Source organism: Aythya ferina (assembly GCF_964211825.1).
Source record: "Aythya ferina genome assembly, chromosome: 2".
Taxonomy (NCBI): Eukaryota; Metazoa; Chordata; class Aves; order Anseriformes; family Anatidae; genus Aythya; species Aythya ferina.
In genome coordinates, this window is record NC_140297.1 from 30,824,486 (window position 1) to 30,842,358 (window position 17,873).

Genomic DNA, 17,873 nt, shown 5'->3' on the forward strand with positions numbered 1-17,873 from the left:
AATAAAATAATAAAATACTTACATACCTTAGGAAACAAAGCAGAACCTACCACTTAATAAATAATAATTATAAATTTAATACTCATTCTGTAGAAATGAGTGATCTGTAATACATAAATAGAGATAATATTGGCAGGTAACACATTAAGTAGATAGGCAGCCACTCATTACTCATGAGAGTAGGCCTGTTCTTTTAAATAACTAAAAATACAAAGATTTTATTCATACAAAATTTACTGATAAAAGTTCTAAAAGATACCAGTTCCATTTCTGTCTACTTTCAGTTCCACTTGTGCAAGTGAAAATAGATCTGAACTCAAAAAGTAGACACAGGACATTTCATCACATGAATTTAAATCTTTGTGAATAAAGCAAATATAATAATTAAATTAATAAACAATTTTGTTTATATTTGTCTTTCATAACATAAAAGTAACTTCTAATTATCAGGTTAAGCAGAACATTTCTGTAAAGAAAGAAGTATAGAAATGAGAAGATTCTTCAGACAGAGAGAACTGTAACATCTGGAGCATCTGTCTCAAAATCCTGCACACATTGGCTGGAAAAGCAGAACACTGGGACAAGTTTGTTTTGTTTTGTTTTAATCAGAAGCCAAGGACAACATAAATAAGGCCGTTTTTATTTCTCAGTACTCCCTCAAAATAAGTTCAAGCTTTAAAAGACCACATAAAGGTGAGAAACAATTCATCATTCATGCTAGCTTAATTTTCCTCCTCTCTCAAGCAGAAAATCCCACTGTTTTAAAGTATGTGAGATGTAACCACTAAATTAATTTAATGAGATGAATGTCTTAGAATGAACTACAGTCCAACACCTAAGAGAACGAGGATTTATCTCTAAGACTACACCTAACTTTGACCTACTTGGTTTCAGTATATTTTTAGCTAAATATTTAAACAACGTTTGCTTGGTAAAAATAAACTAAATCTGTGCCAGGAGTGCAGAGAATCACTAAGAGATAGCAGTCTTCACTTTTAGCCTACAGGTAAATTATAATAAAATTTCCTTGAAGTATTCAATATCCACCTGATTAATTTCGTATTTTAAAATTAAAAGTCATTCTTTTGAAAATCCATATAATACTTAGGTATGATAAAGTTAAACTTTACATTTTGAGCTTCCCTGAGGATCTCAGGAGTTTTAGTACAATTTTAAATGAATACTTCTGGCTAATCCTAGAGAAAGCATTTTCTTTGGAAAATGAAATGTATCTCATCCACTTAAAAGTGAAGAGCCCACCATACAGTCTTTTCTGGGGGTGGTGACAATTTTAAGTCTCCTGAAACATCTTCCCTTCAGCATCATGAGTGATTGATGCCTGGGCCCACTTTGGTTCAGCAAGGTTACCTCCATTAAGCGACATATTAGCCACATGGTGATAGAAATATTGCCTGAGATAACAATGATGACCACATGACTTTTAAGATCAGAGGTGGCACAGTACTCTGTACCTGACCAAAAAAAGATCCAGCATGTTGAAATTAGCAATACAGAAATCAATACTTTGGCTAAAACACATCAAAAATACATTTCCACCAGGTATTTAAAACGGTACAGGATGCTATTTCTAGAAATTTTCTTTGCTATCAGTAAGTTTACTCCTACATATTTTGAACATTTCTAAAATAGAAGAAAAAAGCTGTTATAACTGAAAAACTTCTGGTTCCAAAGGGCCATAGTTCATTCCAACAAGGAGAAATATATCACCTCTGTAAAGGTGGATTTTGAAGCCTCCTACAGCACCACGATGTGAAGATCATTTTTGTTGATTTTCATTGAATTTTTCTATCTTCTACCATCTTACCACAGGTAAAAGTCGTAGAGCAGATCCTTCATCAGAGTAAATTGTGAAGGGTAGGATAATAAGACAATTTTTGCCAGGGAAGATTCTGTACTCTATGACCCTGTTATGTGAGGCTAAAAGGACTGAAATCACAGTGAAAGGACTGCTCTTTGTAGGGATTCACTCATAACAGGATTTAATGTGGTGTAACAACAGTCCACATAAAAGCTTTGTTTCAGATCATTTTACCGGAAACTAGTTTCAAAAATAAAAAAAATATATATATTGGAAATGTCATCGCCCAATATCCCTATTGACTTTACTGCAAATCCTATTCATACTATTGCAAGAAAAAGGAGTCTACTTGTGAGTATAAAATACTCTTGTCTATATCAACATCTTAGGAAGACAGAAAAATAACTATCAATAGCCCTAGAAATTGAAGTATCTCAACTGTTGTCCAAGTATGATTTTATCAGTATTTTGACTAATATGGCTGGGGGAGGTGGAGAGAGGGGCTATGCTTGTGTTTGTCTCCTAGATACAGACACCTAGTGTTCTAAATCAAGCCCTGCCTCCAATTTTTCCTCTCAGTTAACACATCATGTGCACCTCAGCTAGTATGCCAGTGACCCACAGATGAACTGCAGCATTCCTGCAAAACTCTTTTCCTGTTTGATTTGTTTATGTTTTAACATCCCATAGCCAAAAAATAAATAAATAGAAAATAAAAAATGACAAAACCTTACAAATAGATTTGATAAAATACCTGTGAATCTGATAGGTGTCTTATGTAAATCACTCATAAAAGCCTTATAAGATCTCTACTGAAAACATATTCCTCCTTTTTCTTGGGGGAAAAAAAAACAAACAAACAACAAAAAAAAACAAACAGGCAACATATTCCTACATTATTGCACTGAGGTATTTCTAAACAATAAAGCAGAATTATTATGAGAACACTTGTAGCGATTCCAAGAGTAGTTTGAAAAACAAGACAGGATAAAATCTGCAGCCTTAGAAATTTTTCCACACATTACTGCATAAAAAATGTCGGAAGTCAAATCTTCATATATAATGAGATCTTCATATATAATGAGAAATATTTTTTTCTATAGTAGTGGTTCTTATATAAAGATGTTTCCTTTGTGACAGCAATCCCTAACATAAAGGAAAAGAACATTATGCGATATCTCTTGCAGCATGTAAGCGCCTCCATTTGCGGTCTCAGAGTTTGTCAGCACCAAGGGAAATCTTTATTGCCTGGTACCTGCACCACTTCAATGTAGTTCTTGTTTAAATAACGAGAAAAAATCATGACATGAAATCCAAGGGAAACTTTACATCTTGTGTAACAACTCCTCCTGTCACCACTGCAACATGAATCTTTGCTTAACTCTCTTTCAACATGAACGTTAGGAAGGAATGTCGTCTGAGTAGAGTAGGCAATGTTACAGTAAAACCACTGCTAAATAAAAACTTTTTTTTTTTTTTTTTAAGTATATGAAAAGCCATTTGTAGCAGAGCATGACTTTCAATATTGTAGTGTAACTGATCTCTAGGACAGGAGAAGATAAATTCATCACTTGAGCATCACTAAGGAGCACTCTGAACTTAACTTTGGGGTTTTTGCTAGACTAGTTGGTAGTGAAATAGGTATTAGAATTATTTCCTCATCAAAATCCAGATAAGATTTTTATTCTCAGTACATAAATCTATATTTCAGACAGTCTGGTGGGGAAATTTAAAAATAAGACCCTAATAACATTCCTCAATAGAGCTGCTGTGTTAATTCAGGACAACACACATATTTATACAGATGGCCCTCGTGATCATATTTGCCATGTGAAATCTCTACAGGGAAGCTAGGGAAAGGCAGAACTCCTAGGATATGTGCTCATCTGCCCAGTTTCACACTTTGAAATCTTCGGCAAACCCTGATTTATACACTGCCAACTGTTTTCCTATCTGATTAGGCAGTTTTCTACTCCAGTAAGCATGTAAAATGGATGTGTCCAAATTTCCACACTGAGGAGTGAAAAAACAATATTTAGAGTTTGGAAATAAAACAAGCTAAAGGAATCAGGCCTGTTGGGATCATAAAGAGTTTCATAGGGGGATGATTTTCTGATAAATTTGTATTTTAGGAATGGGAGGTAAAAGCCTAGTTTTAATGTATAGTCAAGTTTAGGGTATGTTTATATAATAAACACATCAACTTTAGAAATGTATTTATAATAAATTACCTTGAAGGCAGTGACTGTTGTCACTTTTCATTGGTTTATGCCTCAAACAGGTTAAGGTTTGAATCAAATTTACATCTGAGATGAGTATTTCAGCTAACACTTCCAATTACTGGATGCAACTTTTTTGTTTGTTTGTTTGTTTTTAAATGTCTAATGAAGTGCTCTTGTAGGAAAGATGAGGATATATAAGATGTTTCAATCAGGTTGTCCACTAAAATGAAAGAAAACCATCACTAATGGGTTGTTTTAATTGCAGCATTACATATAGCAGAGCACAGAGAAAGCCACTCTTTCAGTCATATATCAAGTTAAGGATTTTAAACAAAATCCAAGAGAAGAATTGCTATACAATTTCAGTATTTTTCATCAGCTTGACAAATACATGCTGGAAATTTTGGGGGTGGGGCAGAAAGCAATAAATCATATGGCAGCCCTGAAACAAACCAAAATATATTCAAGTGCTGTTTTCACCCTTCTCTTTAAAAAGACAAAAGTATAGTCAGCATCCTACACCTTATGTTTTTAATAAATAAATGTCTTTCATATTTTCTTTTACTTTTGAAGCCATAACTGATTAAAATAAACTCTCAATAAGGACAAGCTCTGAGCAAAACCCAAGGTTAATATGTGCAAACAATGCTAAAGAGATGGAAAATTAAATATCTTTTGTTTGTTTGTTTGTACAGGACTTGATCTCTCTAACGTATGTCCATGTTATTGTGGTATTCTTTCATTATTTTATTAACTTTACTTGGTAAGTAGGTTGTTTAATTTTTTCTGCAGTATTCAAAAAGTACTGAAATAAGCTGCATCTCTAAGTAGCTCATTTTACTTTCATCTTCATAATTCTCCAGAGACACAACTGACATGAGTCATCTAAATAAAATTATTGAATATGATTTTTGGTTTTAGGGTTTCTGCAGGGACATTAATAATAATCAGACCCACTACTGCGACTCATATCTGTCTGTTGCAAGAAGAATCTTTGGTGCTAGGACCAGAAGCCAGCACTCAAACTCAAGGACTTAATAAATAGGATGACAAGTCAAGTTCCTGTTTATATTCTTGTCCCATAAACTTTTCATTTCTTGCCTCACAAGTGACCCTTCTCCAGCAATGGAAGGGAATAGTTCCCCTGCACAGATAGCTCTTGAATGAAAATGATCACGGAATGGTGAACTGCTGAATGTACTTTGCAAGCTCATTTAAATGACTTTGATATTTTTAAGTCTCTCTTTATTCTGCAGTTTAGTTAAAAGAGAAGCTAGATAAGAATAAAAAACTTATGTCAGGGCACTGCTAGATAGGCTCAGTTAAAAAAAATGTCTAAGGAGTACTTTTAAAATTTAGTTTAAATTGGGAGGTTCACCCTGGTGCTTCTAAGTTGTAAAGTTGGCATTTATCACCATTAAGGTCACAGGTGCTAAGGCAAGAACTCCAAGCCTCATGACTCTATATTTTTTATATAAACAGTGATTAAATAGTGTTCAAGTGCAGGCAACACTTGACAGGACAGGAGCACTGTGGTCTCTTGTGAATGTCTGGACTGAAGTTGTAAGATCTGCTTCTTAGAATCATGGTTGAGTTTTATTGTCTGTATCATGTACATATTCTATCTGGACCTACCAAGGCCCTGTCTTCCTTAAAGTATTTTTATCTCCCTAGTATTTATTAATGTATTTGCTTTCCTTCTTCCCACAGTAAATGCTTGACTTTCAGTTTGTGGCAGATGAACAATGATTTTCTTTATATTAATAAAAAGCAAACAAATAAATAAATAAAACAACTGTCATCTATCAGGAAAGAGACTACAACTTTCTTTTGCAAAACATTTTTTTTCTTTATGCAACTCAGTGATTGGCTCATTTCCTGTTCATTTGAGAATAATTTAATGTATCTTCATAACAGTGAGAAAATTACAAGCCAGTAGAACATCAGATGATGTGATCTGTTTCTAGCAATCCCATATTAATCATCTGGGTCACTCTGTTATCAGATATAATCTTAAATATCAGACTAGGAGAGTGGCTGCCTATCTCACCCCTGATCAATCTTTTTATGATTTTTTTTTAAGATTTTTTTGCGAAAGTCTTATGAATGGCTTGTGAATTTATATTAATCCTTTGTAACCTGAATAGGACAGACGTGTGTGTTTATGATTTGAAGGGCACATCAAAGTGCAATTAGTGCACTGAATTAAGTGACTGAATTAAAGAAAATAAGATTGTTCTTTCACTAAATGAGCCCACATGTTAGCATACAGAAAATGAAAGATTTGGTTGACATGTGCTATTTTAATTAAAAATGAATTTCTAGTGAAAAATTCAAGAGACTACAATTTCACAACTATACTCAATGCATTAGATTACTGATTTTACCTTTTACTATTTAAGAACAAAGCAACAGCAACAAAAACAAACAAACAAAACAACAATCAATCAAACAAACAAAAAAGCCAAACATGTTTATCTTGTCCAGTAAATTAAATTAGTTAATCATATTTGGTTTCCATTGTGATCCATTCGATAGCACTTCTACACCATTATTTTTTCAGAAAACTTCTACACATTAAGTTGAACTCATTACTCATGGACCTTATAGGAACTATTCACCGTACACTAAATTAGGGACAAATATACACCTTAGCAAACTTATGGCCTTGGGAATTTTTTTATTTTTTTATTTTATGTTTTTACTTGCCAGGAGTAATCTTCCTCCTACTCCACAAAATAGCCACAAAAACAAAATTATTTTCCCATTGCAAAGACTTGTACACATTACAGTCAACTAAATTTTGTTAAAATGCTTTTTAAAATCAAAATCTTATTTTTTGGTCAAGAAAATACCTTTTAGTTTTAAGGATCAGATTTCTAAATTCATTTTAAACTGCTAAGCTATTGAAAACATTTTAAATAAACCTTTTTTACATGTTTTCTTCTGCATTCCTTTTTTGTTTATTTCAATGAGACCAAAGCACAAAATGTGGAAAAGGCTGGCATAAGTAAATGGAATAATGAAATATGGAAAAAATAAAGGATCAATAAAGGATCATGGGGCATCCACAGCTTCTCTGGGCAACATGTTGAAGTGCATCACCACTCTCATAGTAAAGATTGTTTTCCTCATGTGGAATGTAAACTCTATTTAAAACTGTTACTTTTTGTCCACTTGAATATCTTATCTATTGTCTAATGCTATCACTTATTTATCACATTGTGCAAAAGATATTAGGTACTTTCAACTGCCACCCATTGGACTTTTGTCTTAAATAGTTTTTGCTTTAAGAGACATATATGTCCTCTAGATTTTCAAGATATGTTTTTTCAAGATAAGCTTTTGATATTGATATAGTAATCACAGGTGTACTGCTTCTTAAAACAAGTACATAAACTTGTATGTATTTTTATTAATGTTACTTGCCTTTTTAATCATCTTGTTTAATTTCCTTATCGACTACTTACATTTCAAAAAGCATAGATGTTTCTGAATCTGGCTGTCTTCTTAGGTAAGAGTTGATTGAGGTAGGGACTTCAGGACTGAGCCACAGTATCTCACCTGGTACTGACAGCCAATGGGCTGTGGATGGCTTTGTGCCAGAAACAGGATTCCTTTTCATGAAAGAGTGAAGCCTCCACAATGTCACTTTTTTTTTTTTTTTTTTTTTTTTTTAAGAACACAGAGCAGAAGTCAAAGCTAAAGAAGCTAACCTGCATGCAGCACAGGAGTGTCCTACTAAATCGCCTCTTGTGATTTGGAAATAGGACCCATGGTTTTGAAAGGGAGGGAGACGCCAAATACCATATACTTCCACAACAAGCATCAGCTTTACTGAACTAATCTTCTGATTAAAATAAAATAAAATAAAATAAAATAAAATAAAATAAAATAAAATAAAATAAAATAAAATAAAATAAAATAAAATAAAATAAATAAAATATTGGCCTCTGTAGTAATTTCAATTCTCTTTTGCCAGCCTCCATAAGGTGTCAAAATGTTTCCTACTCCTTTCTTGTCTGTTTTCACCCATGTTACTCCTGGTTTACAGTAGCACTTTTTCTGCTTTGGTAAGGAAGGAAGACAAACATGGGAAAAGAGATGCCTTAAGAAACCTGAATTCTATGAGTATGGTAAAGGGCATAGATTTCATTTTTTTCCTAAATGAGAAAATTAAACAGAAACTAATGCGTGTCAAAGATCACACAGACAAGGAATAATCTACTGCCACAATTAATATGAACAGGGATTGATTCAGTTGATATTTTCCAAATACAATTTGACATCTCATAAAAATTACAGCTAAACCAACAGAAACTAATTTCTGTTTTTCATAGGTGTCTATCAGGTTATAAACGCACCTAACTTATTGGTTGTAATAAATGCATAACGGAAGGATATAGTTTAATATGAGCCACAGACCTGAATCACCTGTGAAAATAAACTGAAATAGGGTATTTCTGTCTGTCAGTAAAAGTCCTGAAACATTTTGTGGCTTTTGAAAAATTAGATTTTTAGTGTTTTTTGACCAAAGGCCTTTTTTTTTTTTTTTTTTTTTTTAAACTTCTCTCATGATGATGTCTAGATGAGCATGGCCTAGTCATAGAAAAATTTCTCCCAGTCCATCTAAGGCAACATCTGACTCATTCCATTGACATGATAGGATTGGATTGAACCAAAATTCCAAAAATTGTTTTCTCTTGATTTATTGGGATCCTATCTTTATCCACAATTAAAAAAAAAAAACAAACAACTTTTTTTTTAATTTATTTTCTCCTTTCTCATTTAAATGAGCTATTATATTATATATTATATATTATATAATATATATTATATATATTTATTTCAATACCTGAGTGTTATTCGGAGATTTAAAGAAAAATCTTTGGAAAATTTGTGATATTATTTCAGATTGCCATATATACAGTGTGATAATGCAGAGAAGCAATGAAGAAACAAATAAAAAAGAGATGGACATCAGATAGCAGAAATTCTATCTATTGAATTCTATTCAATCAGATAGAAAAAATACAGTTAAATGAAAGTACATAGTTATTTAAGTCACACAGCTGTTTTCAGTCTAGGACACCCACCATTTATTTAATAATTATAGAAACTCTTTATCTGTATCAATAGCCCCTTCTGATTTTGGTGCTTAAGATCTTTTATTACTATTAAAATATGGTATAGTATAATCCTTATTCAAAGTGTTTAGAATTCTGTACTATTTTACATAAAAGGTCAACAGCTTACCGAATATACGGGAACTAGGGAAGTCTGAGACAAAAAGTAGGTACTTTTGATATTTGTGATTCGGTATACTGTCTATGAAGGAATATATGAGCTACCTGAGTTAAAATGAAATGGACCATGCCTGATATTCTAATAGGAAAGAAGAACAAAAATTGACACGATAAATATTGAAGAAGGCCAAAGCGTTAATACAGGAAACTTCTCTGAACATTGTTGTACTGGGTCTGGCTGGAATGTTAACTTTCCCGGCAGCAGCCCTTTCAGTGCCTTGAAACAACAAGTTAAAGTTTGGGAAAATATAAGGGATCATACTTTGGCTATGAATGTTCGCTCTAGGCTGAAACATGACATACAAAGGTTCAGCAAAGCACAATAATTCTTTTTAATTATTAAATTCAATTTGAGTTATTTCTTTAAACAACAACAGCAAAAACTCAAACCTAGCTAGACTGAAATAAAATATCTTCCCTCAGGAAGTTTCATACAATTTTTGTTTCCTATTATTTAAATATCATGTATCTTTTCTTTCATAAAACATTAAATTGTGCACAAGACATTCAGTGTGATGAAAAAAAGAAATCGATTACTATAGAACAAAGCATTTTTACTGTATCTTACTAGATTTTATTTTTCTGAAGGACGAAGATGTGTAATTGAAAGTAGTGAAGTTATGGTTTCCAAACATTCTTGACTAGTCAATATAGGCCCAAATTCTGCCTAAGGAAATACAAATACTGATAAGTAGTAATAGAAATCTGAGGATAAATTGATCATTTGTTAACAAATCCTCTTGCATTTTGGAAAACAATTTAAGAAAACTATTACATCTTCTAGTGGCAGAATATGACTGATGAAAGGCATCTCCACTGGACCCCCTAATGACACAAAGTGCCACACTGTATCAGCAGCCAGCACAGGCTTCCAGAGCAGCTGGGGATGATGAATCTCGTAGTGTTCAGATCAAGGTTTAGCAGCAGTCACTGAACCAGGATCACATTTTCTATAATGTGGCAGGCCCGCATTGTTGAGGAGCTATGTTGAGGAACTATGATGGAACTGGGAATTACATAAATGATTTTTGTTTTAGTAGAATGTAAGATACTGTTAAAATTCAGTAAAATGACTATTTGAAAAAATATCAGAGATGTCAAACCTCTAAAACAGTTGAATTGTAGCAGTTATCACACACACACACACACACAAAAAATGTAATTGTTAAACATCAGTTTAACTTCATCAAAAATACTGGCTAATATAAACCTCCATGGCTACAATAGCTGCTGTTATTTCCCTTGCTTTCCCTTCTTTTGTCTGTTAGGTCCTTGTCCTTGAGAGCAGGAAACATGTTAATAAGTGGTGTAACCCTATTTCTGTTTTGACATCAGTTTTGATCTTAAAGCCTAACTTCAACATTTTTCAGTTGATTTCATTTGCACTACAAATTCAACAATATCAACATTAAGAATATCTCCTTTGTAAACAAAGATCTATGATTAGATCAATTGGATCAGTATAAAAGATACATTGTTTTCCTACTGATACAATAATTTAGTAGTAAAGGGTACTTATCATTTTATTGTGACTGAAATTTATTCCTGTTTAGACTATGGTCTAAACTTACACTTGCACATACACTATGAAAATTTCCTCTAATATGAGACACATATTAATGGTTTTAGAAATTTGCCCAATAGAACTGTAATGCCAACAGTAGAAGTTTGTTATTGGGCCACTGTAAGTACTTAGTAGTTTTAAGTACATCTTAGTTTTATTATTATTATTTTTTTTATTATTATTATTCTTTTTTTTTTTTTCGTTAAGCAAGCACACAGAAAAGAGAAAATAAAAACATTATTTAAAAAAATAGCAAATAAAAATATATATATGTTTTTCCAAAATAAAATTCCTATAGATGGCATAATGAAACTACAGAGGGAAAAAAGCATCTGAGTAGTGAGAGTAATCAAGGGAGTAAGAGGGTTGCAGAGGTAATTAGCCTGCAGCCCAGCAGGGGCTACTGACATACATGCTACTGCCATATAACATGCAAAACCTTTAAACACCTCTACTGTAGTGAGAATGAAAGGCTGTCCAACTACCTGAGAAGTATGGAAAACTACTTACAAATTACACTGGGTAATTAACTCTATATGTATGTAAAATACATTTTGCCTATATACCCACAAAACAAATAAATAGGTGCAGTCATAAGCAAATAGCTATTAGATAACTAAATAACATTTTTCATCTGAGAACTACTTGCATTAAAAAGGAAACAATATCTTAAGTTTTAACTCTAAATGGTCTTTAAGAAGTACTGTAGCTTGGATATTTTTCTCTAAAATATTTATCTTAGAAATAAAATCAGTTTCAGTATCTGCCAGAAATATTTAATAAGCTGCAAGACAGGAAAATATTGTATTAAAATATTAAAAAGTTCTGATTCCTTACAGTTATTATTATTATTATTTTTAATCTAATTGGGACCAACTGGCCTCATTGCTTCTTATAAACTTAGCAATATATATTCAGCAAAAGGAATAAAAATGAACAGATGTTTCTCCTTAAAGAATTCAGACAAAGATTTTTCTTACACAATAAATCAGCTGCTAGTAGATTTCCAGGACACTGCTCCAGGCTAACTGTTTAGGTATGGCTTAAAAACCTAGTTTACCTCTGTATGTATCCAAAACTGGTAAAGTAGATTAAACTGTAGATGAACAGCAAACACTGATGGTGGAATGAAAAGAGCCATTGGCAAGTTGAACATCTGAAAAATTAAAAAGAAAATATACATTATATTTATCGCACTAAAGTTGTGGTGATATAATGAAGTACAATTTCAGGAGCTCAAAGCACTGCATAAGATCATTTAATTTCATCTTCTAAAACCTCTGTAATGTGGACATTATATAGAGTACATACTGATTATTATGTTACTGCTAGACATGGAATAGCAGGTGGGACAAATTTCAGTGAAAGTGATTTACCAAAAGTCATAAAGAGAGCAAGCAGCAAAATCAAGAAAATAACTTAAAAATCCTGAGATGAGACATTTATTCTTTGCACTATATGTAGCATGCAGCAACGTATCCTTGACATGAAGGCTTTACTTAAAGGGGAGAATTATCACAGAATAAGCAAGGTGGGAATTTATAGCATTATAGCCTTTCCATCTGAACTCCCTCCATGAGCATCATGAGGGTAAGGCACTTTGCTCCACTTTCAAAATTAATTATAATTTCTCACCCTAACTTCCTCACAGCATCTCTCTTGATGCCCTGATATATTGCTGGGTTCTAAAGATGTGCTGGCATGAAAATAGTTTCAGCAAATTACCTCCTTAGGAAACATAATGTTTTCTTACAGAGTGGAGTCCCAGTAATTTCACAAATAGTTTCTTAACTGGCTGAGCAATAGGATGAGACTTACAAGACATTCACATGTTAAGAAGTCAGTCTTCTTTCATCAGAGCAAAGGTGTTTTGTTGTTTTTTTTTTTGTTGTTGTTTTTGTTTTTTTTTTTCTACCTTACCTTGTGTTACACCAGCTGCTCTGAGAAATTAATCCTTCCCTAAAGTACAGATTCAAATTCCTATTGTCCTTCTCACAAAATCAACTCCTTGAATATCAGAGAAAGCAATAAGATAGCCACGACAGGCCTCCTGAGCCATAAATTCTTTTAGCATAGGTCTGCAAAAAAAAATGGCACGTACATGTATTATACAGTATTTAATTATGATATTCCCACAGTTTTTGTCAAGAGATCTACCCATTAGGTAAGACATCAAGCTGGGGCTATGAAACAAATGCATCCCCATCCCTTTGATGTGACTGATGCTCTGGAGAAAATCACCACAGTAGTTTCTCACTGTCAAGAGTACTAAGGCCCTCCAATCCCAGCTTGGTCTGCTGGCTTCAACACTGGAACAAGACCAAAGCACTGGAAAGAAACCTTGTTTTAATCAGTCTGATCCTTGAAGACTGAAGCACTTCTGAAATATTTATGAAACAAACAACAAAAAAAGAAAATATATTCATGTGAAATTTTCACATTCAATCCCTAAGAATCATTTGGTCTAGTTAAACTCACAAGAGTTCATATCAGCTCTTACTGAAGGTGGGAGCTAGTAAATGCCATCGAAGGTGGCATGAAATTTCATTTAGGCATGAAATTTTGGAGTAGAGGTATGTATTAGTTAAATATTTAATGCAGATCTTATGCACCGAATAAAAGAACTATTTTCAAACACATGATTCTCCATGATCTGAGACAGAAATCCAGTGTAAGAGAACAAGTCCTACGAGGAGTGGCTGAGGGAGCTGGGCTTGTTCAGCCTGGAGAAAAGGAGGCTCAGGGGCGACCTTATTGCTCTCTACAGATACCTCAAAGGAGGCTGTAGTGAGGTGGGGGTTGGTCTGTTCTCCCACGTGCCTGGTGACAGGACGAGGGGGAATGGGCTAAAGTTGCGCCAGGGGAGTTTTAGGTTAGATGTTAGGAAGAACTTCTTTACCGAAAGGGTTGTTAGGCATTGGAACAGGCTGCCCAGGGAAGTGGTGGAGTCACCATCCCTGGAAGTCTTTAAAAGACGTTTAGATGTAGAGCTTAGGGATATGGTTTAGTGGGGACTGTTAGCGTTAGGTCAGAGGTTGGACTCGATGATCTTAAGGTCTCCTCCAACCTAGAAATTCTGTGTGATTCTGTGATTCTGTAAATCTCCCACAATTTAGAAGAAATAACCTCAACACTGACATAGAGTCAGTCTCTTGTCTGAGATCCTTTGGCTTCCTGCCACCAACCTTAGCCCTCTTAGTATTTAATTATTAAAAGTGGGGGAAGCTCTAAAAAGAAAAGATTGGAAGATATTTGTCTCACAACATCTAGGGTGCTGGCATGGTTTTTCTCAAAGGTCATCTTGCAATGAAGCCAATGAAGAAGTAGGACACACGGCTGGTAAAGCTAATGCAGTTTTCTCTTATTACTGCTTGTACCTGTCTAATGACATGATAAAACTAGGAAATTTTCAAAAGGAATGGAAAGGAAGTTGAAAATAAAATAAAAATAAAAAATAAAAATAATAAAATAAAAAACAAAACAAAACAAAACAAAATTGTGTTCAGATCATGCATGGAATTGGTTGCTGGATTTAAAATAGAGTTAAAAATTATATGCTTTTTCCCTAAAATTAACATATGCAATTTGACCGTATTTACAGGTGACTCAGGCAAAGGAAGGTTCATATTCAATAAGTACTAGAAGTACTACTTAAAAGTACTTCTAAGTACTGCTACCACCTCCTAAGTTGTGAGATGAGGAAAATTTTATATAAATGTATAGGTAAATTTCAGATTGACAAGGGAGAATGCTTTCCTAACTGCCTCATGTTTCCTTGCAATGTAAGCTTAATTTTGGACAGAATCACAGAATCACAGAATCACAGAATTTCTAGGTTGGAAGAGACCTCAAGATCATCGAGTCCAACCTCTGACCTAACGCTAACAGTCCCCACTAAACCATACCCCTAAACTCTACATCTAAATGTCTTTTGAAGACTTCCAGGGATGGTGACTCCACCACTTCCCTGGGCAGCCTGTTCCAATGCCTCACAACCCTTTCAGTAAAGAAGTTCTTCCTAACATCTAACCTAAAACTCCCCTGGCGCAACTTAAGCCCATTCCCCCTCGTCCTGTCACCAGGCACGTGGGAGAACAGACCAACCCCCACCTCACTACAGCCTCCTTTAAGGTACTTACCAAGAGCGATAAGGTCGCCCCTGAGCCTCCTCTTCTCCAGGCTGAACAAGCCCAGCTCCCTCAGCCACTCCTCATAGGACTTGTTCTCCAGGCCCCTCACCAGCTTCGTTGCCCTTCTCTGCACCCGCTCAAGCACCTCGATGTCCTTCTTGTAGCGAGGGGCCCAAAACTGAACACAGTACTCGAGGTGCGGCCTCACCAGAGCTGAGTACAGGGGGACGATCACCTCCCTAGCCCTGCTGGTCACACTGTTTCTGATACAAGCCAGGATGCTGTTGGCCTTCTTGGCCACCTGAGCACACTGCTGGCTCATATTCAGCCGACTATAAACCATCACTCCCAGGTCCTTCTCTGCCTGGCAGCTTTCCAACCATTCCTCTCCCAGCCTGTAGCTCTGCTTGGGGTTATTGTGCCCCAGGTGCAGGACCCGGCACTTGGCCTTGTTGAACTTCATGCAGTTGACCTCAGCCCATTGGTGCAGCCTATCCAGATCCTCCTGCAGAGCTTTCCTACCCTCAAGCAGATCGACACACGCACCTAACTTGGTGTCATCTGCGAACTTACTGAGGGTGCACTCAATGCCCTCGTCCAGATCATCGATGAAGATATTAAAGAGGACCGGCCCCAGCACCGAGCCCTGGGGGATGCCACTAGTGACTGGCCTCCAACTGGACTTGACTCCATTCACCACGACTCTTTGGGCCTGGCTATCCAGCCAGTTTCTAACCCAATGAAGCGTGCGCCAGTCCAAGTCAAGAGCAGCCAGTTTCTTGAGGAGAATGCTGTGGGAGACGGTGTCAAAAGCCTTGCTGAAGTCAAGGTAGACCACATCCACAGCCTTTCCCTCGTCCACCCAGCATGTCACTTTGTCATAGAAGGAGATCAGGTTCGTCGAGCAGGATCTGCCTTTCATAAACCCATGCTGACTGGGCCTGATCGCCTGCTTGCCCTGCAAGTGCTGCGTGATGACTCTTAGGAGGATCTGCTCCATGACCTTCCCTGGCACTGAGGTCAAACTGACAGGCCCATAGTTTCCCGGGTCTGCCCTCCGGCCCTTCTTGTAGATGGGTGTCACATTTGCTAGCCACCAGTCAACTGGGACCTCCCCCGATCGCCAGGACTGCTGATAAATGATGGACAGTGGCTTGGCCAGCTCCTCTGCCAGTTCTCTCAGTACCCTTGGGTGGATCCCATCCGGCCCCATCGACTTGTGCACATCCAAGTGCCGTTGCAGGTCACCAACCAGTTCTTCATGGATAGTGAGGGCCACATCCTGCTCCCCATCCCCTTCCACCAGCTCAGGGTACTGAGTATCCAGAGAACAACCGGTATTGCCGCTAAAGACTGAGGCAAAGAAGGCATTGAGCACCTCCGCCTGTTCCTCATCTCTTGTAACTAAGTTTCCCCCCGCATCCAGCAAAGGATGGAGATTCTCCTTAGTCCTCCTTTTTGTGTTGATGTATTTATAGAAACGTAAAAAAGGACAGAAAGGATTTGAAAGGTCATTCACAAAATCAGAACCCGTAGGGAGAAATGAAAACTACTCTTAAAAAATTAAAAATAAAAAAATAAGTCTCCTACTTATGGTTCCACTGCAACAAGATCAATGTCAGTTAAAAAAAAAAAAAAAATCCCTAAGTACTTTTTCACTGGAAATGCCAATTCACCAAATCAAAACATTTCATGGGAACATACCAGCTTTCACTAATCTGTAGGAGAAAATATTTCCTGGCTCAAAGATGGAATTTCTGGTCAAAACTCAAGAAAAAATATTTATCACACTCATAGATCTTTTCGCACTTGTGGGTTCAGCAACAGAGATTGAGGCACAGCCACAGTAACTGATAACCTGATGGGAAAGGCACTTACTGACGGGGTGGAGAGGAATTTATATCTGGGGCTGCTGCATCACAACTATGCCTCAAGAATTAAAGCATCGGCCCTTTTGGAAGGATGTGTGTCCACCACATTATTACATGCTCTCTGAATTGGTCATGACCTATTTTTCTGTCTCTCTTTTGTAAGCAAAAGCTTATGAATGCTTCCACAAAGAAAGAAAGGGAAAAGTCTGAAGATCCTGAGGTTTAGCAGAAGGGCTGTTTCCTGCACAGATCCAGTGCTGAGCCCACCTCTCTCCAGGACGTGTCTCTGGGGCTACCTGTTGATCTTTCAGGCTCACCATCAGCACAAAGCAAAGGGGTTGTGGGGCACAGTGAGGATCCACAGGAAAACTGCCTCCATGGCAGCTCACATTGGGGTATACTTTTGTGATGATTCCTCAGGAAATAAAGGTAAATATAATAAAAGCATCCTTTACAGATCCAAGACCTGTCAGACTCCTCAATAGAAAAGAAGTCAAATTTGTGATTCTGTGCTGGAAAAAAGTGTTACCCATTACCTTTTTGAAATTTATATACAAACATTTCCACTGAATTAAAATCAACAGAGCATAATTGAAACCTTAGTACAGTTTAAAACTATCAAGTTATTATCACAATTACACTTCAACTAGGTGCTTCATCAATAGCAAAAAGGCATACAACCTTAGCATCCTGATGTTCTCTTAAAAATGAATATACATTCTTTCCATCTACTTCCTCCCCAAATGGGCTTCAAAACCATCTCTTGGTCTAACACTAGGTCTGCATCATCTCTCCTCTACTGGACAAAGGGAAATGTTTTGTGTGCAAATGACATGAAGTAATAGACATTTGGTTCCAATTTCAAGAGTACATTTCACACCACTGATTGTAGTTAAAGCACACTTTTCTCTTTTTCATTTCAAATCTTTTCAGTCAGCACAAGCACAACCCATAGAGACTG

General features: G+C 35.9%; 1 protein-coding gene across 2 annotated transcripts in view; it reads right to left on the minus strand.

Annotated features, from left to right (window-relative positions):
- AGMO (alkylglycerol monooxygenase) overlaps window positions 1-17,873 on the minus strand; it is a 197,904-nt gene that overhangs the window by 98,364 nt on the left and 81,667 nt on the right. For both annotated transcript variants that reach the window (XM_084510966.1, XM_084510967.1), the window contains exon 5: window positions 11,972-12,067. In XM_084510966.1, the coding sequence (XP_084367092.1) occupies window positions 11,972-12,067 (96 nt within the window). The remainder of the gene's footprint in view (window positions 1-11,971; window positions 12,068-17,873) is intronic.